General features: G+C 44.2%; 2 protein-coding genes across 4 annotated transcripts in view; one reads left to right on the top strand and one right to left on the bottom strand.

The window, feature by feature from the left end:
- The window catches only part of PARK7 (Parkinsonism associated deglycase), a 29,521-nt gene extending 18,942 nt beyond the window's left edge, over window positions 1-10,579 (bottom strand). The window contains exon 1 of the mRNA XM_075017986.1: window positions 10,427-10,579. The gene's annotated coding sequence lies outside the window, so the exon portion shown is untranslated. The remainder of the gene's footprint in view (window positions 1-10,426) is intronic.
- TNFRSF9 (TNF receptor superfamily member 9) lies at window positions 3,934-17,479 on the top strand. Of its 3 annotated transcripts, XM_075017982.1 has the most exons (10): window positions 3,934-3,978; window positions 4,512-4,616; window positions 8,780-8,823; window positions 10,740-10,899; window positions 11,015-11,140; window positions 11,796-11,933; window positions 12,469-12,535; window positions 12,634-12,752; window positions 12,980-13,114; window positions 15,276-17,479. In XM_075017982.1, the coding sequence occupies exons 4-10, from the start codon at window positions 10,800-10,802 to the stop codon at window positions 15,401-15,403; spliced, it is 813 nt and encodes a 270-aa protein (XP_074874083.1). In that variant the 5' UTR covers window positions 3,934-3,978; window positions 4,512-4,616; window positions 8,780-8,823; window positions 10,740-10,799; the 3' UTR covers window positions 15,404-17,479. The 3 variants fall into 3 exon arrangements, with proteins under 3 accessions (XP_074874083.1, XP_074874084.1, XP_074874085.1); XM_075017983.1 differs by lacking the exons at window positions 3,934-3,978; window positions 4,512-4,616; window positions 8,780-8,823 and adding an exon at window positions 8,828-8,927; XM_075017984.1 differs by lacking the exons at window positions 3,934-3,978; window positions 4,512-4,616; window positions 8,780-8,823; window positions 11,015-11,140 and having other exon boundaries at window positions 10,787-10,899.
- The last annotated feature ends 7,270 nt before the right edge of the window (window positions 17,480-24,749 follow it).

Here is a 24,749-nt window from a genome sequence, read left to right as displayed (position 1 = left end):
GCTCCTGGACAGCAGTCCTGCAAGACCCTGAGGCAGCCCCAGATAGCTCAAAAATGGTGCATGCTCCACCCATGGCTCTCTGCTCCAGATGCCGGGGTGGAAGTGGGCTCTCCCTGCTTCCCAGTAAAATCTCTCAGCTCTTACTGGCCAGAAACTAGCCAGTGAGAGCTGAGAGATTTTGCTAGGGAAAGGGAGCAGCATGTGAAACCTCCCTCTCCCCCTGCATCTGAAGCAGTGAGCTACAAGAAGCAGAAAGCTGCTTAAAGAAGCATGGGGTTGCTCTCTGCCTGAGGGATCCAGTAGGGCAGTCTGTGGGCTGTATCCAGTGGCTTGGCAGGCTGGATCCAACCCATGAACTGTATGTTGCCCATTCCTGATCTAGAAGCTGCACCAGGTAGAGTCAGGGCATGCATCTTTTCACATGTTGAAGAGTTTGAGAGCACAATGTGCTGGGGTATTTTCGTCCGTCCTGGAGGCATGGACAAAGGGTCAAACTCCTGTTTTGAATATAATGAGCAGTTGGGAAAAAGGCCAAATTTTAGTGAGATTGTGACATTTCACACAAAGTCAAACAATTTTATCTTCAGGATTTGGCACCAACAGCACTATGGGATGCCTCTAGCCACTCCCAGTCTTCCATAAGAGGGTCCAGGGTTTCTGACCAGTATTGCAATACAGCTAGCTCAAAGGTTTGACTGATCCTCAACTTTGTCTCAGTGGAAAGCTATTTTTGCATCCATAAACAAAACATGGTCTTCATGAAGGCAGGAGTGAGTACTCAACAGCATTCTTCATGCTGCATAAACCCCACTTGCATAAGGGATTTGGTGGTTCAGCTCCAAGGTTCTGAACTTTGATCCTCTGCCATGAGACATAGGGCAAGTGGTGTCTTGAAGAGCAGGGCTGAAATTCTCTGACTTTTCCACAACCACAGGGTTAGTGTAAAGTTGACTGGTAAACATTTCTTGACCAACACTGAGTCCGATATATGGAGTGTCAAGTCCTAATATCCAGTTGATAACTCAAATAGTGCCAGAGTGTGAATGCAACCAACCTGCACACCTAAGGTTGCACAGAAACACAGAGAAAACTGTGAACCAACATGTGCCTTCACAGCAGCATGAGTGAAAATCATGCATCAAATTTAGCAGAACAGCTGGGGTATCACCTTCTCTTAGTGACAGCCAAAGTATTGATTCTGTTACCTGAATCAAAAACTGCCTTTATATCAGTATATGCCACATAAAGTGGGTGGGGTTGAAAGCTTAGTGCAGCTGAGCCAGAATCTGGAGGGTAAGGACAATATCTACAGTTAAAGCCAAAAGTGAAACCAGATTTCAGTGGACAACTATGTCCATTAAGGAGCTGCTGCCTCCTCCCAAACCGAACGTGCCCAAAGACCTTTCCAGGATCTGATAATGAAAATTATGACTAATCAGATTAATGATATTATCCCATTATTGTGCACTGAGCTGGATAAAGTTTTTATATTCCCATCAAAGGAAAGAAAACTATTTTACTGTGCTTGACAAGCTGCACTGGGTAATTCAGAGCTGATTTACACCTGTGTAAATCAGAAATCAACTGAGCTGAATGCAGCTGGAACAACATAAATGAAAAGTGAATAGGGTAATCAGGCTCACAGACTTTGGAACTCGGAGGAGACTTTTTTAGCCTTACCTTTGAGAGACTAATGTCTCTAGATATGTTGGCTACATTCCATGGATAGTCTTACAGAATGAAAATGTTTTTCCATTTGAAAAATCCATGTACTGCCAAGACTATTGTCTTGATTATGGCAATTTTATGGCAAAAAGATACACAAGTTGGGACATCAGAGATTGCACACAATTTTAAAGCCAATTGGGCTTCTTTGCTGTAATGATGTAGACTTGTGAATGTTGTTACCACAATGCTCGTGGTGCTATATTTCAGCAGTTCTAAATCGATACAAGAGGAAGGTAGTTTATTTAGCTCACATCCCAGACTTCTCAATCACCAATTAAAATTTCCATTGAGTAAGGACTGGATTGATTCCTGGTTTCCTGTTTTCTAAGGATGGTGATACAGAGTCAGAGTTAATAATTTGTTTATAATCCTTATTAATTTGGGTGGTGGATACAAGTGATTTTAATTATGCATTAACTTTGAAGTTCCAGAGTATCTCCTCCCCATGCACTCTCTCCCACTTTTCATAGTTTGGCTTATTCATCAATTTTTCTCTTCTGCTTTCTGTATCTGGGATAACTACATTCATATCAGGTGGACTTCATAAAGTTAATATCTGAATCATACACAGTGAATCATTTTATTGCTGTGCTTATAAAATATGTGAAAAATACTATTTTAATTCCTCCAAAACTGCCCCAAACAAATCAAAGGCACTAGTTCTTGCCAAGACAGACAGATTAAAACAAATTTAGCATTTCTAGGCCAAATAGTTTTAATGGAAATATTTAATAAGTAAAATAATATATATATTTTTTTAAAAAATCCTTTTATTTTGATGTGCTTTGTCCTATTTGCATCATTTAAAAAAAACCCACCAACATTCCCAAAACAAAACCCACTCTTGGCAAAATACCTTGCTTTGTAGATGCATTATTTATTTATTTTTGGCAGAGTCATGGACTAAATGGTTAAACTACCTTACATACACAAGATATATGAAGAGATATTACTTTCACCACCATTGGGTTTTGTTCTGCTTATAGTTCTTCAGTTCTGACTGGGGAACAACCCTAGGAGATGTATAACAGTCATGAATTAAGGGTATTTAAAGAATTGGAGAAGTAGCAATTATGTAAGTGGGGTATTCCTACACATCCATAGTTTCAATGCTATCTAGTGCTATAATACGAATTGGATCATATGATACAAAATGTTAAAAAAATCAGCCATGTGACCCACACTCTAAAACATCCTAGGAAAGTTTGAAAAAAGGGGTTTCTGACCAAGCAACATTAATAGTCTTGTGATTGTTAAACTTGCAGAAGCATGTTGTCACTATTCTTGTTCCATCTGAGCTTATAAAATTACATCTGGCAAAAGCTGGTTTTATCCCCTAAAGGTTATGCCCAAACAAATCTGTTAATCTTTACGATTTCACAAGATTCCTCATTGTTTTATAAAGTAACCAAATCCAAATGTTTTTGACAAGTATTAAGTTTTGTTCTTACAGGTTACGTCAGGAACTGAAGCATGAGCAAACACACTGAGCGATGTCCTAACTTCTCACCCTGGGCTTACACAGTGGGTCTGTCCCACGAAAGCTCACCTAATAAACCATTTTGCTAGTCTTTAAAGTGCTACTTGACTGCTTTTTGTTTTGATAATGCACACACGTGTGTATGAAGGCAATGTCCCAGGCTGTGCACTCACACACAAGTGTAGGTGTGCGTGGGGGACACGGTACTTGGCGAGAACCTCGGCACTGGAGTCGGTACCGCCTGATCTAGGCCGGGCTCGGCTAGCCACTACGCTGCCCGGAGGCCCTGCTGGGCCGTGGTGCTGGGGTCCGGCCACAAGTGAGCTGAGCGCGCTGCGCGGCCACACATGCGGGCTTTCCCAGGGAGACTCGCTCCCCGCGCTGCAGCCCCCGCGGGGGCTAGCGAAGGCGGCGCACACCAAGTGGAGGCAGCCGGGGGGGCTCAGCACTTGAGACGGGGCTGCTGGCGCGTGACCTTTACGGACGACGAGCACAACGGCTGGCTGCTGCCGCGGCAGCGCGTGACCTTTCCGCAGGGAGGGGGCGCGGACACTCCGCTCTCAGGCCTCTCCCGCAGGCCGCGCCGCGCGGAGGGGGGCCACGCTGACGTCACAGAGGACGCGAGTCACGCCACCTCCGCAGCCGCACTCCAGTCCCCAGGCCGAGGGTCGGCGAGCAAGCAGGGCGGGGGCTGCTAGGCTCCGCCCACGGCCCAGAGGACACCCCACAATGGGAGGTGGCGGCCGGGAGCGCCCCGTCCCGCCCGAGCGGTGAGCACGCAGCGGCAGGAGCGCCTTACCAGACCCCCCCCCTGAGCTGGCGCGCCAAAGGGGTTAGCACCGCCCCGACCCATGGAGGATCGGGACGCACTGCCCCCGGGCTGGATTCAGCAGGGTCAGCCCTACGGCCCGGCCCACAGGGACCCGCCTGCAACACCCCCGGGCTGGATTCAGCAGGGTCAGCCCTACAGCCCGCCCTACAGGGACCCATCCGCGAAACCCCGGAGCTGGATTCAGCAGGGTCAGCCCTACAGCCCGGCCCACAGGGACCCATCCGCGAAACCCCGGAGCTGGATTCAGCAGGGTCAGCCCTACAGCCTGGCCCACAGGGACCCATCCGGAACATCCCCTGAGCTGGCATCCATGTGTGTCAGTCCTATGGCCCAACCCACAGGGGACCAGTCCGCAGCACCTCCGAGCTGGCATCGATACGTTTCAGCCCTATGGCTCAACCCACAGGGGACCAGTCTGCAACACCCCCAAGCTGGGATCGATATGTGTCAGCACTACCTCTCAATCCATAGGGGACTAGTCTGCAACACTCCTGAGCTGGCACAGACAAGAGTCAGCACTACCTTGAACACGTAGGGGACCCATCTGCAACACCCCTGAGCTGGCATGCAATAAGGGTCAGTACTTCCTCTGTCCCATAGAGGATCACTCTGCAGTGCCCCCACCTTGGCATTAATAGCACCTATCAGCGTTAATCATCTCAGTATTCAGAGGAATGATCCACACTGCCTTCAGGTTGGGATCATTATATGGCTCTAACCCCCTACCCCACAAGTTGGCATCAGAAGGCTTACAACTATTACCCCATCCCTGCCTTAGGCTTCAGCACACTATTAATAGGGCACAGAACTAACCTTTCCCACAGCAATTGATATAGGGGAGCATCAATCCTCCCTTCCAGAGAGGGTTTCAGTGTAGCATTTATCCATCCACTCCTGGAACCTGATGAAAATATTTATTGTCTTCTGAAGCAGACATTTTCCTCTCCTCAATCAAATTATTTCTGTACACCTTCCTTTAGTACCTGCAGCATTCATTTCAATTGATCAAGTGTCTAAAAACCATTAATTTAACTCAGAAGAACAGCAGATGAAAACAAACTGTATTCAAATTTGTGTGTGTACAATCAAGTGCTTGTTTTATGAGAGAAAAGTTAACGAGTTACAGGAATTTTTTTTACTATAGCTCAGGAATTCTGAAGAGCATCCTCTTGTTCATTCCTTAAGGCTATTTCTACACAGCCTTTTTTGGAATGAATTTTGAACTAGGCTATTTCAGCATGTGGCACTGCTTAAACAAATAAAGCCTTATTTCAAGACACCGCTGTACTTGTGATGAGATATACAGGAGTGGCAGAATAGTATACTCATTATCTTGAAAACTGTTTGCCATGAAAGCTCATTACCTAGGATATATTGTTAGTATTTAAGGTGCTACAGGACTGCTTGTTTGTTTTTTAGGGAGCACTAAGTAATTGCAAAGTATTGTTGCTCAGAACTAATTCTGACACAGCACTAGTGGGTGTAAATTTCTATTAGTATTCACTTTAAGCTACACCAAAATCTGTAAATCTAACAAGATGAACAGTAATGGTGCTGCAATTATTGTCAGTTAATATGTAAATATAATTAATAAAGTTAATCTTATTAGATTTTCTTTTGCTTCAAAGGGCACACTAATGTTGCCTTACACAGAAGAATGTGCTAAACCAAGTGATGGGAAATCAGCTGCTTCACTTCTGCACAAAGCATCACACTGCAGCCCACAAAATGTCATTCAGAAATTGAGATCAGTCGTAGTTAAATTTATCATAGTTCTGACGTATTTAACTTTTTTTCATTTGAGGACAGATTAGAATTCATGGTGATAATTTAATGTTATGGGGGTTGTTAACAACCTATTAACACTCCCACAGCTGAATTTCTGTAATACAGTTTGTGGGGTTTCCCAGCCTGCACAATTTGTCAAACACTCATAGCAAAACACAGCCATGCAAGAGCTCTAAGCAACATGTACTCTCTCATACCTTCTTCTTGCCTGGAAGCTACTTTATTTTGGCAGCACCCTATGTACATGATACTAAGTCAATTATATGTGACCCCAATACTAGAAATAGGTATTTCAAAGTCACCCAATGATTCTGAATGCCCACTTACTGTTAATTGGAACTGACTGTCCAAATACCCAATGTCATTGAAAACTCTCAAGCATAAAGTTTACTAATGTTATACCTTTGCAACTGACTTGTCATTGTAAAGGGCGTAAGAAAGGCATTTACTGTTTGAAAAAAAATAAAAAGAACCATGGATAAAGGTCCTTCGCATCCATAGCATAATACCATGGTTCACTGAACACAGAAATGATGGACATTTCATGGTCAAAAATATAATTAATTTGGGCAATTTAATTAAGAAAGATTAATTCTTTGTGGGTCACATTGGGTAATTCTTGAAAATGAATTATAATAAAAAAGTAAACCCTGTTATAGGTACATTGATATTGAAGTTCATGTAAAGTACAGAGAAAATGAAGTAACAGAAATCCACTGTGAAAATTAAAAAAACCCTATTTAAATCCAAATGAGTTTATCGCAAAATCAAGGGATGGAAGGTGGCATCATACTCAAGTGCTATGTAATCTATTATCATTCATTACTACTACTTATTCTCTGCAAATATTTTAAGAGGAGGAGTATTCATCTGATTGAAATAATTGGTACTTGAGAAATAGATTCTATTTTTGACTGCTCTACAACTACAAGTGGTGATTTAATTTTGGGCCAATCACATAAACCTGGATTCAGCAAAGCACTTACCCATGTCTAAATCCCACAGTTAAGGTTAAAAACTCCTTTCTGGTAAATGTTGACTCCTAAGTGCCCTAAACATCCACATTTTACTCAGATATCTTTGAAAGTTGCTGTCCTGTGGGTTATGAGGCAGACTTAGTACAAAACCGTAAGATTGGCCATACTGTCAGACCAGATCCACATAGCACAGCATCAGATCGTCTGAGAACGGCCATGCTTTAGTTGAGAGAACCAAACTCTGTTATCCACTCAAAATTTCGAGCAAAGATTTAGAGACATTGAGAGTTTGGGGGTTTGTTCCTGATAATTTTAGTTAACAGCTATTAATGGACATATCCTCCATGAACTTTCATCTAACTTATTTTTGAAAACTTTTTATATTCTTGGCCATCACAACATCCTTTGGCTAGGAGTTTCACAGGCTGACTGTGTTGTGTGAAGAAATAATTCTTTGTTTTAAAACTGCTGCATGTTCATTTTGTTGGATGACTTCTGCCTTGTTTGTTATGCAAAGGGTAAGACTTCCTTATTCATTTTTTTCCCCATGCCATTTACAATTTGATAGACCTCCATCATATCTCTCCCCATCATCTCATAAAAATCCCAGATTTATTAATTTCTCCTCATATGGAGGCTGTTTCATACCCCTAATAATTCTCCTTTATACATCTATCAATTCTATTTTTGGGGGAGGTGGGAGGGTTTTTTTTTAAAGGGTGACCAAAACCAGAGCTGGGCTTAGGAAAAATGGCTCCCTGGATAAACTTATATTTTGGAACCCATTCTTTGATTGTGCAAACAGCAGCATGGGGTGCAGGGCATGAGGACAAGCTGCCTGTGGGATGAGTTTCTCAGTACAGGAGCTTCCCTGGCTGTACAATCCTGAACACTAAGCAGGACAGTGCAAGTGTGGCCACCACCTGTGTCCAGAGGAAGGGGTGAGCCCTGCAAGTTCCACTTCCCTGACAGGCTAGGAGATCTGAGACTTGTTGCCCACCTCCTTGCCCAGCTGGACATGGACTCCAACCCTGAGCTTGCCACCACTCACCCCTGCTGTGCCAGCCCACATCCAAGAAATTACAGCACTTGGACAACGTCCCCCAGACCACAGTGGCCGCCTTTAAGGCCATCCCAGACCAGAAAGGCATGCAATTAAATCATGGGCATATCACAGTTTGATATAGCGACACATTTTCAGTCTTATCTATTCCAGTGGTTCTCAACCTTTTCACTAGTGCAGACCCCCAATCATGCCCCATCAAAGCCAATTCTATTTTCTATGATCATTTCAATGTATCTTTTTTTTTTCATGGACCCCCTGCAATACCCTCAGACTTCAAGTTGCAAACCACTGATCTCTCCCTTTCGTAATGGTTCCTAATGTTGTTGGCTCCCCTCTGCTTGCAGAGCTGGGAAATTGACCAGCACTAGTGCTAGGCAGATTCCTGTGAGTGGTGGGGAGCTGGGAGCCTGGAGCCTGGCTCCCAGCTCCCCCTGCTCACAGAAGACTGGAAAATGACCAGCATTATTGTGCTGGTCAATTTCCTGGCTCCTGAGTTATGTGAAAATTCAGCTTATGATGAGGTTGCCAAGAATGCAGCCTCTGCAAAAGTTGGGGGTCTACGGTATTTGTTCAATCTTGTATTCAGCTGTGACATTTGGAGACCCTTCCCTGACATCAGGAAAAGTGCTGAGTGGCTCAAAAGCTTGTCTCTCTCACAAACACAAGTTGGTCCAAGAAAATATATTACCTTCCACACACACATTGTCTCTCAATTCTCTTGAGTAATACTGCACTGCCTGCAAACCTGTACTGTCACCTCACTGTTTACCCCTTTTTCAAGATCATATTTGAGTATGTTGAACAGCACTGGACCCCATACAGCTAGTGGAGACCCCCACTATTTACCTCTCTCCATTCTGAAAACTGACCATTTATTCCTATCCTTTTGTGTTCTGTCTTTCGACCAGGAGAGGATCCTCTTCCTTATCCCAGGATTGTACTGAAGAGATTGGTAAGGAACCTTGTTAAAGAGTTTCAGAAAGTCCAAGTACACTATGTCCACTGGATTACCCTTGTCCACATGTGATGAGTCCTTCCTAGAATTCTAACAGATTGGTGAGGCACATCCCTTAATTTAAAAAAAAAAAACATTTTGCCTCTTCAGCAACATAGTTATCCAAATTTGGGTTTGTGGGCTCTTGTCAGAAGGAGCTGGCCAGAAGTGGAACATTGGGAGGAGTGACATGAAGATGAGTGGCAGGGAGAGTGGGAGGATTTGGGGTAAAGAGCTCCTGTCAGCTCCACATTCTCCCCTCCTCTGTATGTGCTGGAATCTTAGGGTCCTTGCCTCTCTGGAGGTTCTGTACTCCTCTCCCTATTCTCTCATGTGAGTAGGATATTGAGGGGGCAGGCTCTGGCTCTCACAAAGGGTTTGGAGCTCCTTTCCTTGGTCTTTCCCTGTGATAACCAGGATCTGGGAGCCCCTCTTTGCTTGAAAGGGTTCTGAGCCTCTCTTTCTCTGCCCCTTTATGTGAGATGGTATCTGCTGAGACTGGTGTGAGGGGCTGAGCATTTGCATGCTTGAAGCAAAGCACAGAGTGTCCAGCACTGGCAATGGGGAGTAGAGATGAGAGCACCCACCAAGATAAGTGGAACAGCTATTGTTTCAGTCTGCATTTATCTACCTGGAACATTCTCATTCAGCTGAAAATATCACATGAACATGAATGAGAAACTGTACATCTCCCAGAACCTCCTGTTCAGCAGATGGCTATGTAGAGCCCTGCTTTCTCTCTGTCTCTCAGTTTTTCCATCTGCACAAAGGTGATAATGATGTTTCCCTCCTTGGTAGAACTCTCTGAGACCAAATGATGAAAAGCACTATGAAAAAAATAGGTATTACTGTTACAGAGATCTGGCCACAGTAGTGTCTGAACTGCACACTTACAAAATGATAACTGCCTAAATGACCACTAACTCCTACCAACATTTCAAGCTCTCTCAAAAAACAAAGCAAAACACCCAGGAAACCCAGTGACAAAAATATAACTAATGTTGAAAACTCTACCTTAAAGTTTTGAAAGCCATAAAATACAAAGTTTAATACCTTTGCTTCATCAACTCTGCCATCTCTGAGTGAGGCTACAATACATCTGATGAAGTGAGTCTTTGCTCAGGAAAGTTCATGCTCAAAACTTTTGTTAGTCTATAAGGTGCCACAGGACCCTTCGTTGCTAATACATCTATAATACACATACTCACAGACTTGTCTGTACATTGTCCAGGAGCTATCTACACCAACTCTCAAACAACTTACTCCACTGAAAGAGCATCATATCTGGTGCCTTTGACAACATTCACGACTTTATGCTTACAATGGCATTGGACACTATACATTTACTTTTTCCTTAATGTTGCGGACCACACCCATTTCCCACCCAACAGGTAACAGTTCCCCTCACTAAGACACCTGTGCCCTGCTACTGGTCACCAACACAGCTGAAATAAGGCATACTGCCCATGAAGGTGCACACGCACTTTTCCTGGATCACACAGGCATGGGTAAGGAAAGGGCTCAAGGACACCTCTCCCAGATTACCTCGGCTCACACTCACAATTATGCCAAATGGTCCAGATCAGGATGCGTGGGGGTTTCCCGTGAGCCGCCCCCGCCGCTGACTCAGTGCTCCCGGGGGCGGCCAGACAAGGGCCGCCCGGAGCCCGGAGCCGGCAGAATCAGCGAGGCGCTCGGCCGGGAGGGACGCTCACGAGCTCCGCAGGTGAGCCTCTGGCGCTCCGCGAGATGGTCTCCGCGCTGCCGGCTGCCCCGGGCGGGCGGGAGAGCAGGGAACTCCCCAGGGGCTCGGCTGTGGGCTCGCCCCGGCCGCGTGGCGAGGGCCGTGACTCAGGCCGGTCTTTGCCTTTCAGACGCCGCGCGACACGCAGCCGAAGAGGCCGGACCCGGAGCAGCCACTCGCCGCGGCGCCCATGGGACGCGACCTCGCTCCTCTTCTGCCGGCGGCGGCGCTGGTGCTGTGCCTGGCCCTAGGCGCGCCGAGCCCCGCGCTTGTACCGCCCTGCCCGCCCGGTACGTGCCTTGGGCCCGGGCCCGGGCCCGGGGGCGGGGGGAAGGGGAAGGAGAAGGGGGGGCGGGCACGGGCTTCCTGGCCCAGTTCTCACGGCCACCTCCTGCTCCTTTGCAGGCACGTACTTCGCCTGCGCGGGCTGCGCCAGGGGCCCAGCGGCAGATTGCAGCCCGTGCCCCGCAGGCACCTTCTCCAGCACGCGGGCGGCACACGCGACCTGCACCCCCTGCCGCACGTGTGAAGGTACACAGCCGCGTCGCCAAACCCCTCCCTGCCTCCCGGGCGTGTGCACAGCAGGGGGACTGCAGACACTCGTGGAGTTGTTCAGCCGGAAGCTAAGGGCACTGGTGGTACATGATTAATAATATCGAGAGCCAACGTTTCTGTAGGCTGTCCTCCTCTGACACTCCCCACCCCGCAAAGTTTCACATACTATAGCCTATCCCCACTTCTTTGTGTGTGAGTCAGAAGTACAGGGCCTGAAGTTTTGTGAATTTATTAAGTATGTAAGTAAAAATGGGCTCTCCAAAGGGCCACACAGGGGAAAAATAACTTTAAAAATTGCTAAAGTGAAGATCAGTTTCATGTGACCATTGTGGTTTTCTGGCCTGCACACTCAGATTGAATCTTGTTGGTCCATCACAGCTTCACAAGCAACAAGCAGTCCTGTAGTACCTTAGAGATGAACACATTTATCAGGTCATGAGCACTCATGGTCTAATAAATGGGTTAGTCTCTAAAGTGCTACAGGACTGCTTGTTTGTGGAAACTACAGACTAACATGGCTATCCCATCATACTCTATTACACTGTTTTATTAGAATGGGTTTGTTTCTGTCCCTGTCCCAGATGGTGTGAGGAATGAGTGACAATATTGGACATTTGTTTTTTCTCTACAGGAAAATTCACATATAAAAGGAATTGTTCTTCAACAGTGGATGCAGAATGTGCATGTAAGGATGGGTTTCACTGTATTGGAAAAGACTGTTCAAAATGTGGAGAAAACTGTGCAGTAGGTCAGGAGCCTACTGAAGAAGGTAAGGCTGTCTTTGTCCCATTACTCTCTGTAAAATTCTTAGGTGCCAATAAAAGTAGGAAAGTCCAACTACCTGTTTCTAGAATTGGAACCTTATTGTGTGATTTGCAGATTCATTAGCTCCATGAAACTCCATTAATGTAAGCCTTGGTCCTTTGGGATATCCGTAACAAAGAAAAGATGCTTGCAGAATTCTGGAATAATAATTAGAATAGAAATGTTCTAACCTTGGGACACAGTTCGCAGGAGGCTAGCTGACTCTTCATTATCTGGAAATACATTAACAGAATTAGTCCTGTCAACTCTTCAAGTTCAGGCGCCTCAAGAAATTTGCTTACAATGAAAGCCACTTATTAAAATATTCACTTAGTTAATGTAAGAACTTTCCTAATCCACACAGTTGTTTATTACAAGCCAGTGAAAATGAAAATTTACATATAAATGCTAAATTATTGTTTAGCTGTACACTGAATATCTCTTGAATCATTTTAAATTTCACTTTATATAAATGGCAACTCTCTTTGTATTTTTCAAAGGTTGCCACGCTTGCCCAAATGGGACATTCAACAATCAGATCAATGGTCTTTGCAGACAATGGAAAAAGTAAGTACTGTTTTTGTTTTTGTTTTTTTAAAAAGTGATACAGCTTTTAGGTCTGAATTTAAATCATTTTCATACACTTTTGTTCAAACATATTTAAGATGCCTTCCAGATAAGATCCTGGTGAATGGGACTAATAGGAGTGATGTGGTTTGCAGACAACCTTCAGAAACAACAACTCCAGCCATTGCTTCTATCATAATCCCTATCCATGTACAAGGTGAGTTATTGGATCATAATTCCTCATTAGTTTAGAAATAGTTTATTTAATTCTAAGACCAGCTGTATCTAATGTTCTTATGTTTATAACTGAACTCACAAGTCCTTTATTTGTGTCTAATCTCCCCAGATTGGAAGATCAGAAGAAGCAAAAAGAAAAAAAGGAATTTTAGATATTAGGTGAACTTTGCTTTGCAATCAGTCTTAGGGTATGTTTTTGCTTTTTAGGGAAGGATCTTCAGATGGTCACTGTTGGCATCACAGTTACTGTAGCCGTGGTGGTATGCATAACGTTTCTGCTGCCTTTGTGTGTGTGCCTCAGCATCTACAGCAAAAAGAAACTACCTGTTCTTTTCAAGAAAAGTAAGACATTACCTACAAACTTCCTTTTCCTAGTGGTGGGCAGGCAGGTGAGAAACCAGATTTCAGAATTTCTTTTAAAGGTAGAAGCACATTTGAACTTAAAATGTGTTTTAAAAGAGACAAACAGACACCGCACTGTAAAATAACGATCAGGTTTTAGATTTTTTTTTTTAAATCAGGCTAGTGGAAGGAAACTAGCTTTAGAAACGTTACAAAGGAGATCTCACTTGACCCTTTGAAATTTGGTGGTGACTGAAGTTGGGTGAATAATATATTTTTTGATATCAGAGAGCATGCTAAAATTTGGAAAAAAAAAAAAAGAGTTCAGTAACTATCCAGAATTTGTCAGTGAAGTGGAAGAGTCTATTTTGGGTCACCTGTTAGAAAGTGTGCGTGTCCATCCATGTCTGTCCCTCTTCTAACCTTTATCCCAGCAATTAGTCCACTTGCCTGGGATGGAGGAGTACTACTACGTTTGAATCCATACTCTGGAGCAGGGATTCAAACTCACATCTCCTCCCTCCCAGATGATCATCTGAAGTACCATGCTGTGGGCTAATCTGGGGTGAGTTGCTTTCAGTCTCTCTGGTTGGTGTTGTTTTACTTCATATGAATTACTTAAATAGTAAATGGTCCAAAGAGAAAGTGAAAATGAGTACACAGCATAGCCTGATGATTAAGGCATGCATTTGGGAGGTTGGCTACGAAAACTTGAATCTTCTTTCTGTATGATTCAGAGTGGTCTGAAGTGCCCTGACTGCTGGGCCAAAGGTTAGGAGGAGGACATATTAACGTGGCTTTGTGAAGATGACCCTAAAAGTTTATCCCAGCCAAAAAGTAATTTTGTCAAGTCCATGAATGGCAACAGGCTTATCAAAAAAGCATTTTTGGCAGATGAACTATTTGGCGAAAAATGTCACCTAGTGCTAGAGATACGTAAAGGTGCATAAACTATCTGACAGGTTCCTACCTGCCAATGACAGACAACAAATGAAACCAAAAAAGTTCCCAGGAAATGACACATGTGTACCTGTAAGACATCACCAACACAGTGGTAGAAAAACCTCCTATCTTCCTCAGTACCTCTGCTTCTGTATCGGGAAGGACACAGTGTATTGCATTTCACTTCAATCTTGGTTTTGAATGCCAAACAGAATGCCAGTCACAGCACGCTAAGACTGGTGCCTCCATGGGTTTAATTAGTATCATGAAATTATGCCCCTTGGCAGTATTGTGTAATTTGGGAGTGTGTCTTCGCTAATCTTTTACTATGTCTCTCAAATTACATGAAAGAAGGACAAGCAATGGAAACCTACTCTCTTTTTTCCTCCACACTCTTTCCTGTGTTGCTTCCTGCACCTGGAACTACCTTCTTGACTTGGTCTGGCAAGCATTAGTCCTTTCTTTCAAGTCCTTCCTGAAAATGGGTTTCCTTCAAAAAAACGTATACCCTCACTGAGAGAGAGGAGTTAACATACTAGTGGAAAATCTGAAATAATTGCCCTGTTTTCTGGACGGAGACATGTTTACATTTTTTGTACATTTACTCAGATTGTAAGCATTTTGGAATGCAGAACCTACATTGGCACAGCATAGTGTGTGTGTGTGTGTGTGTATATTATATATATACACACATACATATAGTTCAAAGTGTGTGTCTATCAGCTGAAAAAAATCAGTTATTTCAACCATTGGATGAGTAAGAAGTAGGATTGAGCTCGTATACATCATACTGTAATCAACCAATAGCTGACTGTGTTCATTTAAATCTCTAATGGAAATAACCAGCAAAGAAACTCGTATACTGGTAGAATCACCCCTGCAACTGGTAGGTTTCATATATGGATTAAAGTAAATTCACACATTTGGTGCCAAGGGTGGTATTTCAGTCAAAAGGGGAAAGCAGTATTGTTTTCTGGAATCTGAAGGTTCCGTGCTGCTTGCTTTCTTCAGTTCCATGAAAGACTGTTAAACATAGTGGAAAGCAACACACAACAGACTAAGTTACCAGGAAATGTTTTTGGACAGAGACACAATTTGAGGTCAAAGAACCAAATAATTCTGAAGAACATCCTTTAATACCAGGCAGTCTCTGCTGAGAGAAGATGAAATAAGAGTGATAAGAGAACACAATGCGGATTAATAATTTCTTTCTGTTTAGTGAAGGTAATACCTGAGCAATCGACTCAGGAGGAGGATGCCTGCAGCTGCCGCTTTCCAGAGGAAGAGCAAGGAGACTGTGATGACTGTAGCAAATCCAAACTATTCAAAGATTCCTCGGTGAATTAGAAACTGGACTTTCTAAGGAAGCCAAATGTTATGCTTCCAGAGCACAGGATAGGAGGCTGTTACATAATGGGGATGGGTGTGGGTGAAGCAGAAGCCAGGGAAGTGAATTTTAAAGTTTATTGACTGAACAATGCAGTCAGTGGTTGAAGTCAGTTTTTCTCAGTACATCAGACGGAAAATTTGGTCATTTTTTTGTTAAACATCTTTTTAAAAATTAGCCCTTACTCCCCAGAGAGTTTCATTAGAATTAGAGGTGTGGGCATCTTTAAAATACTAACCTTTTCATCGGTTAGGAATAATATTTCTAATATTGTTCTAGAGACCATAAAAGCAGGAATCACAAGCCAGGCTGCTCTTCTGTTACCGCGAGTAGGAGATGGCTCTTCTATAGCTTATTTATTAAAGTTTGTGAGTGAAATAACATTCCTGAAGTTACAAGCTATTAAACAGTGAATACAACCATGGTGTCCAACATGCCAATCACTAGCCACATGTGACTATTTGGCTGGTTGAGTGTGGCTTGAACAATGAAAACTCAAAAATGGTTGCCTTAGTTTTTCTTTTGTTAAATCAAAAACTAAAATTTTCAGAGAATAAAAAAGTTCAGAAGATCTTTCTGTGTTTTAAAGCCACTTTCAGTTAATGAGACCCATCTGCTGGATGAAGACTTCTGCCACTTTGCAGACTAGCTTAAATGTGCTGCTTAGGCTGGAAGTCATCATGCATTGTTATAAGCTGCAGCTTGCAGTTTGAATATTATTCCTGTTTTTGAAAATTTAAAAAAATCTTTAGCAAGTTTAACATTTTCAAAGATATTGAATTTTAAAACTTAGGGTACTTTTTTCAGCCTCCCTGACATTACTGCTTTTATGCTGAAATTGAGCAGTATTAATTTTTTTTCTACAGTTGTGTCCATTGATTGGTTTATTAGCATAATTCTGAAGCAGGTGAGAGTACCACTACTGAATCAAAAAGTTTTGCCTGATTTCAGAGGTTTAGCCGTGAAAATAATTGTCATGTCTGCAAAATGTGATTATTTCTGTTGATGAAGACAACGGTTGATGTGTTCTATTGGCATTAAAAGACAAGAATTGGTATGTTTGGAGCGTCTCACAAAATTATTTACATTTTCAGAATGATGTGGCTAATTTGCTATAGCAGTAGCCACTAGTGGCTAGTGCTTCAGAACTGGTTGGATACCACAGCACTAGAACTAGGTACAGTGTATGCAGCCAGCATACAAACTTCCACCACCTTTCTCTTTCCAATACACTTCACATCTGGAACTGTACATGTTCCTAATTGGCACTCCGATATCACACTGATGGTTGTGGTTTAAAAATCTAGGTTGATACTATTTCAACTCCGAGAAACACCCAAGCCCTGGAAATGAACTTCTATCCTGACCTACACAAATCTTTCCTATTCTAGTTTAGTTATAAGTTAAAAGGAATATGGTAAATCAGGGTTGTCTAATGCCTCAGAACCCCTTTTCTCTGTTTTCCAAATAGCTGTTCCATTGATTGTCTGTGTATCTATTCCACCTACAGAGACAAGTTGTTAATTTGATCTAAAATATGATTAATGCAGTACAGTTGCACTGTTCTTTTAATCATAGAATATTACTGTTTGATTTTTTGATGTGTTAAATACAGGTACACGTATTGATCTTACAATATACATGTAAAATATAACTTAATATGTTGCTAATTTCATAACTAGAACTATGAGTTTGAAAGTATTTTCATGTCAGGTAGTGTATCTGCCTTGATCAGTTACCATTGATTTGAATTTGAAATGAAATGCATATATTTGAGTCATGGCATTGGCCATAATAGATGCACTCTTTTACAGCACCACAAATATATTATCTTTCTTCATTAAGTATTATTTAGAAATGTAAAGAAAGTCAACAGATCAATTATGCTATGTAAAAACATGCAACAGAAGCCTTATGTAGCAATAATTTTCACCAAACCTATGGTTACTGGTTTTGGAACTGAAGTTGTGCCTGTAAAGTTACATATTTATATTTAAGATTTTTTTAAAATAAAAACTCATTACATTTGTTCTCCTCTCCATTTATATTTTTTCAAATGTAATAATGAGTGACTCTTACATTAAGTAATAAGATGCAGTGGGCAAGGAGTGCAAAACCCTACCACCCCATTTACAAATAAACAGGCAGCTCTTGTAAGCAGTTCAGAATATCACAGGTTACCCTGTGATCAGTTTCTGATGTTCAGTTTCAGCAGTAATTCTTTTCCTGAAAATACTGGCATAAATTGGAGTTTCTCTCTCAAACAGATTACACTCTGTGCAATTTTCCGGTACTTGAAATTCTTTTCCCTTTTCCTTTCCTTCCTGCATACACACTACAGGTTCAATCTCCCTGATTCGGCACCTTCAGGACCCGAGAGGTGCCAGACCTTGGATTTTGCTGAATAAGGGATGGTGAGGTCTGCCCCCCTGCTGGCCTCAGGCCCCTGCTCCTGAGCTCCCTGCCTGCAGCTTCCCAACCCCCTCTCCCCTCATGCAGGCTCCCTAGCTGCCAGCTCCTCGCCATAGCCACCCCTCACCAGCCACACCTTCCCATGCAGTCCCAGCTTTAAGCTGCCAGCTTACCAGCCTGGGCCACTGCTCCCTGCTGTTCCTAGCTCACTTCTTGCAACCAGACCAGTTGTGGCTGCCCTGCCCCAGACCCCTGCGCCTGGTCTGGCTAGCCCCTCCTCCTCCCAGCCTGTGACCCTCTGGTCCTGCAAGAGCCATGGTCCTGCTGGATGACAAGATGCTGCTAGACGAAAGAATGCTGGATTTGGGAGTTTTAACCTGTACCGTATTTTCCCTAGTCTATTTGATTGATTGTTTTTGGAAACAAGGTGGGCGAGGTAGTACCCTTTACTGAATCAAATTCTTGTGGTGGGAGACAATCTTTCTGTGCTCACACATAGCTCTTCTTCAGATGACTGATTTGGCATTAATGGCATTTACTTCTCATACCTAGTATGTGACCTCTATCTTATGGTGAGTATTTAAACACCATGGCTATGGCTACACTAGCAAGGTTTGCTGACAAAAGTGGTGGAACATTCACATACAAAATGCATTTTGTTGACAGTATATCAACAAAAGCCAGCAATTCTACTGACAACCTTCTGCCTCTCCAAGATGAGCAAGAGCACCTCTGTCGACAGAGTGGAGCACTCTTCCGATTGGGTTTTGTGTGTGGCTGCACATTCTCAACAGGCATTTTGTCGGGAAATCTCTTCAGACAGTGACGTTATTGACAAATCGCTGTAGTGTAACCATAGCCCATATAAAATTCCATTGAATTGAAATACAGAGTCCTGAGGACACATCCTCAGCTAGTAAATTGACTCAACAGGGCTAGGCTAGTTTAGGGGGCAGATTCCACTTCAAAATATTTATAGGAATAAGCATTTATACAAATTACTTGCATGTGTTTTATGACAGAAATGTTCTCCAGTAAATTAAAGGGTAATATGTGAGGAAATTTGTCAGTCAATTTTGGTGTTATGGAAAAAAATGAAAGCCAGGGACACTGCAAGAAGCAAGTAGCCAAGGAATTCAGCTCTGAGTTTGAAATACACACTGAAGTTAGCACTAGAAGGTAACTTTTGTGGAAAGTATATATCATGATACAAATGCAAAGGAAAGTTCAGAGCACGACCAGGGTATTTCCTACAAGAAACAGTTCTTGCTAACACAACTGCTGAACAGCAGGCTGTTCTAATGCATTTTATGAAGGATGCAAGGAGCAGAAAATGAACACACATGCAAATCCAAAAACAGTATAAATTTAAAAGCATTTGAATGATCCCCATAGCAAAACCAAATCTATAGGAAGCCATCCCAAGTGAATAATGTCTATAGAAAATTATGTCTAATGTGTCTCAGATCTTTTATAGTATTTGAATTAACAGTAATCTTTGATGTTTCTTTTATAAAGCGTTAAAGGACTAGCCAGGGGTTAATGTACCTCCAAGAATATATTCCAGTAGCACTGGGTTTTACCCACGAAAGCTTATGACCCAATACATTTGTTAGGGTAGGTCTATATAGCAGTCTTATTTCAAAATTAGATAGTCATACCCCAAGATACACCAATTCAGGTTATGAGAATTCAAATTTATGAGGAGTTTGATTTAAAACCTCTACTTCCTCTTATGAGGCATTTCCTCAAATTTACAAGGACCGAGTTGAATTTTGTGCACCTCAGCGGGACGTGGACGCCCTGCAGCGGGAGAAAGGCCACGGCTCCAGGCAACGGCTGCCCACAGCTGCATCCCACCCGGTGCATCTCTCCACAGCGCTTGGTGGCGGTTTCCCAGAGCCCCTGGCCCAGCCTTGACCTGTGGCTTGTCTGGGTCTCCGCCTCACTGCTGCTGCATCAGTGCACCCTGGCCCAGCCGGCGGCTGCAGGCTCTCAGGTGCTCCTGTGAAACATGGCTGCTGGGCATGCAGCCCATCCCAGCCCCGCCCATGCTGCTCGCCCCCTGGGTGGCTGGCGGGCCACCGCCACCCATGGTGTTCCTTCACATTTAGTGCCTCGGCCACTGCCGGCGGGGCCGCTCTGCCGCGCAGCCCCACGCAAGTGAGGCAGCACCCCTCGCTAACTGGGGGCTCCCCGTGTGCCTGCCTAGCTCCCTGCGCAGCCAGCCCCTGCTTAAGCTAAGCTGAGCTCAGGCAGGGCTGCCCTGCTCTGCCCTGCCCTCCCCTACTTCTTCAGCTGTGCGCAGCTACCAGGCTTTGTGTCTCCCTCCCAGCCACTCTTCGATTTCCATTCCCCTGTCTCTGCATCTGGGACAGCTCCCCCACCCTGGGCTCTGCTCCCCAGGCTGCACTACCAGGAGGACTTTTCTGAGCTTCGCAGTTGTATAGTTGGTGCGTGTTGCCTTTAGTTCTCCTCTCAGAGTACTCCTGGTTTGATAGTCTATAGCAGTGATAATCTCATGCATCATGTCCCCACAATATTAACTTGTTCGCTAAGTGTGATATCATTTGCATTGATTTCTTTTGCCTTTACTGTTCTGTTCTTTTTTGCATTAAAGGCTGAATTACATAAACAGTGAGTATCATATGTATTTTTTTGTTTGCGAGCGTAGTCTTAAGTGTACAGTGCATAACAGCTATGAAAGAGCTTAACGAGAGCAGGTAAACAGCCATATTATAGAGTAATTAATGAAGGGAAAATGCCTTGTTAGGTTGTGTTATGATAACTAATTTAACTATTGAAGTAATTGTGTTCCTTTTAATGGGATTTGGTGTTGTTTTAGCATAAATGGGTGTAAATTTTGGGGCTTAAGAACGCATAACATTTTTTCCCATTGAAATTAATGGTAGTTACATTTTCGACTCACAAGAATTCACCCTAAGAGGAGTTTTACAGGAACAAGTTACAGTTGTAAGGCGGAAGAAGACTGTGTTCTGGAAGAGAGCTTCTGGAATTGCTTTTTTCGAAATAACACTGTGTGACAAAGTCAGCCCTATTCCTGGGCCTCTGGCCTCTATTCAGTCCATTAGGACCCCTTAAGGAACCAGTTGCACTTGCTGGGGCAATCGGTGGTCTGGGGGGAACCTGACCCCCACCCACTTGTGCCAGGTTCTGGCCCAGGGACCCTGTGCAGCTGCCAGTGGGAGAATCTGACTCCCTTAGACCTTGGCACAGCAGCTCCCCTCCCTGGGCCAATTCCCCAGACAATTCCCCCTGGTACCTTCTCCAGGCTGTAGCAGTCACAGGTCCCCACTCTTGATCTGTAGAAGCTTCCACTCTCCCTCTGCTGCTCTCCTCTGCTCCTCTGAAACCTGTTCTTTCTCACTACTTCTGTCTCTTTGCTTCTCTCTGCTCACCTCTCACTCACTCCCTGCCCTTCCCACTGCAAAGGGTTTTTAAAGGCCTCTTATTGGCCCAGTCATTGGGGCCAGCTGGCCCCAGTTAGGCCGAGCCATCTCCCACCCCGATGCCTGTGATTGTCCTGCAGGTCCTTCTGTTTGTTTGGGCTCCCTCTGAGCGGCCCTTCACCTTGTCCCTGGCACAACTGCTACACACAAAAATGCATTCTGAAATAGCACTTACCTATTTCAAAATACAGCATCTATACACAGAGCCTTTGTCAAAATAGAGACATTGTACACACCATGGCTTATTTCAAAATAGGTTCTATTCCTTGTAGAATGTATGTGGTCAAGCTGGCCAGTCTATGCCTGTGGTGTCTCCAATCCTGGCAGGCCATGTGCTACACCCTGGCCAGGGGCTCACCATCCAAATTAATAGCTCTTCTACCACATGCTTGCCTCCCTCCAGTGGTGGACATGTCTGAACAATCTTCTTACCAGGATGCCATTCCACCAACTTTCCCCTTCTATTACCCTTACTATGGATGCCTCCCTTATGGGATGGGGAGCCTATTTGGGTTCCCTCACAGTACAAGGCAAGTGGTCCGTCACTGAGCAAGCACTCCACATAAATCTACTGGAGCTCAAGGCAATCTACTACACCTGCTAGCATTTCCACGAGCACCTCATGTGCAGGACTGTCAGTATCCTGCCAGACAACACCACATGCATGTATTATATCTACTGACAGGGTGGGGTTTGGTCTCCATCCCTTTGTGCAGAAGCCATAAAAACTGTGGACCTGGTGCCTTCAGCATCACATCACTCTGGTAGCTACATACCTCCCCAGAGTGCTGACCATGCCGTGGAGGCCCTCACCTGCTCATTCAGCAGGTACCACAAGTGGGAATTAAGCATGGTGGCCCTCAATCATATGTTTCAGCTTAGGCGCTAGGCTTGAATAAACCTGTTTGAGACCCAAGCCAACAAAAAGTGTCATCAACACTGCTCCAAGTGGGTCTGGGGAGGCACTCCCTCAGGAATGCTTTCTCCATCAAGTGGGACACACCACTCATCTATACATTTCCTTCCCTTCTCTTAAATCACAAGATTCTGGTCAAGGTCAGACTGGATCGGGCTTGATTCATCCTGATAGCCCCAGTGTGGCTGACACAAACTTGGTATCCTTATTTTTACAGGCTGTCAGTGGTGACTTCATATCCATTTCCTCCCTGCTGCAACATTCTGACCCAGGACTTTGGCTGCACCCTTCGCCCTGATCCTCACAGGCTGTGCCTCCACGCATGGCTCCTTCATGGTGCCAGGATGCTGAAATTCCAGGATACGCTGGGGTGTGTAAAGGGTTCTCATTAACAGCAGACAGGCGTCCACTTGCAAGTCCTACCTCTACAACCGAATGTAATACTCCCAATGGTTGGGTGTGAATCACCCTATGCCTCCTCACACCACACCCCTTCCTGTCCTCCTTGACTACGTGCTGCACCTGTGAGAGTCAGGCCTAGCCCTCAGTACCATCAGAAAGAATGCTGCAGCATTGGCCTTGTTCCACTGAATGGAGGAGGGGATCTCCTTTCTCACCAACCTATCACCATATGCTTTTTGATGGGTCTGCAGAACACTTTTCTGTCAGTATCATAGAATCATAGAAGAGTAGGACTGGAAGGGACCTCAAGAGGCCATTGAGTCCAGCCCCCTGCCCTCATGGCAGGACCAAGCACTTTCTAGACCATCCCTGAAAGCCATCTATCTAACCTCTTCTTACATATCTCCAGTGATGGAGATTCTACCACCTCCCTTGGCAATTCGTTCCAGCGTTTGATCACCCTGACAGTTACGAACTTTTTCCTAATGTCCAACCTGAACCTTCCCTGCTGCAATTTCAGTCCATTGCCTCTTGCTCTATCCTCAGAGGCAAGGAAGAACAAGTTCCCTCCCTCTGCATTATGACACCCTTTTAGATACCTGAAAACTGCTATCATGTCCCCCCTCAATCTTCTCTTTTCCAAACTAAACAAGCCCATTTCTTTCAGCCTTTCTTCATAGGTCATGTTCTCTAGACCTTTGATCATTCTCGTTGCTCTCCTCTGGACCCTCTCCAATTTCTCCACATCCTTCCTGAACTGCGGTGCCCAGAACTGGACACAATACTCCAGCTGAGGCCTAACCAGCGCAGAGTAGAGCGGGAGAATGACTTCTCGTGTCTTTTTCACAACACACCTGTTAATGCATCCTAGAATCATGTTTGCTTTTTTTTGCAACAGCATCACACTGTTGACTCATATTTAGCTTATGGTCCACTATAACCCCTAGATCCCTTTCTGCTGTACTCTTTCCTAGGCAGTCCTTTCCCATTCTGTATGTGTGACACTGATTGTTCCTTCCTAAGTGGAGCACTTTGCATTTGTCCTTTGTATGTCCTCTGGACCCTATCTGGGACCTTAACCATGTACTCATCTGCTTCATGAGGCCAAACTTTGAACTTCTGGCAACGTGTTCCTGGCTCCACCTGTCTAGTCATCATCACATTGGCCAGGAGGGTTGGGAAGCTTGTCACATGGATGGCTGAATGTCCTTATATGGTGTTCACCAAGCATAGGGTCACTCTTCGCCTCATCCTAAATTCCTCCCTAAGGTTCCCTCTCCATTTCATATCAATGAATCTGTTCACTTAGAGTGCATCTACACTTGGATTCATCTTTCAAAAGAGGTATGCAAATGAGGGAAATGGAAAATGTAAATGAGGTGCTGATTTACATATCGGACACCTCAGTTGCATATTCTTCTTTTGAAAGAAGCAAAGCAGTATAGATGCAGCTCTTTCAAAAGTAAACCCCATCTTTGAAAGAACCCTTTTTCCATTTTTTATGGGAAGAAGGGTTCTTTTGAAGGTGGGGTTTACTTTTGAAAGAGCCGCGTCTATGCTGCTTTGCATCTTTCGAAAGAAGAATATGCAACTGAGGTGTCCGATATGTAAATCAGCACCTCATTTACAGTTTCCACTTCCCTCATTTGCACACCTCTTTCAAAAGAGGAATACAAATGTAGATGCATCCTTACTTGCATTCTTCCTGAAGCCACACACTGATCCTGCAGATGTTGCATGGCACACACTGGATGTTAGCTGGGCGTTAGCCTTTTCCATTGATCACACAAACCTTTTGCACAAGTCTCTCAGGCTCTTCCTGTCCTTCACAGATTGATCCAGGGGCCATTCCATTTCATTTCCATGGCTGTCCAAGTGGATCTCCACCTGCATACACACCTGTTATATTCTTCACCAGAAAGACCTTCCAAGTGCTGTTACTGCCCCTTTTACTAGGGCCATGTTGTCCACCACTGTTTCTCTCAAGAACATACCCCTTATGGGCACATGCAAGGTGGCAATGTGGTCTTCAAGCAACATGTTTGCACAGCACTATGCTCTTTTGTCTTCGATTGCATCCTCCATTCAAGTGGGTCAAGCAGTTCT

This window comes from Carettochelys insculpta, chromosome 23 (assembly GCF_033958435.1).
Source record: "Carettochelys insculpta isolate YL-2023 chromosome 23, ASM3395843v1, whole genome shotgun sequence".
Classification (NCBI taxonomy): Eukaryota; Metazoa; Chordata; order Testudines; family Carettochelyidae; genus Carettochelys; species Carettochelys insculpta.
The sequence above is the reverse complement of the archived record's forward strand: the minus strand, read 5'-3'. Positions and strand labels throughout refer to the sequence as shown.

Coding starts and splice junctions, on each gene's coding strand:
- TNFRSF9 (XM_075017982.1), top strand. CDS start 10,800: ATGGGACGCGACCTCGCTCCTCTTCTGCCGGCGGCGGCGCTGGTGCTG. Junction 12,536..12,633: donor CTTTGCAGACAATGGAAAAA/GTAAGTACTGTT, acceptor AACATATTTAAG/ATGCCTTCCAGATAAGATCC. Junction 12,753..12,979: donor AATCCCTATCCATGTACAAG/GTGAGTTATTGG, acceptor TTTGCTTTTTAG/GGAAGGATCTTCAGATGGTC.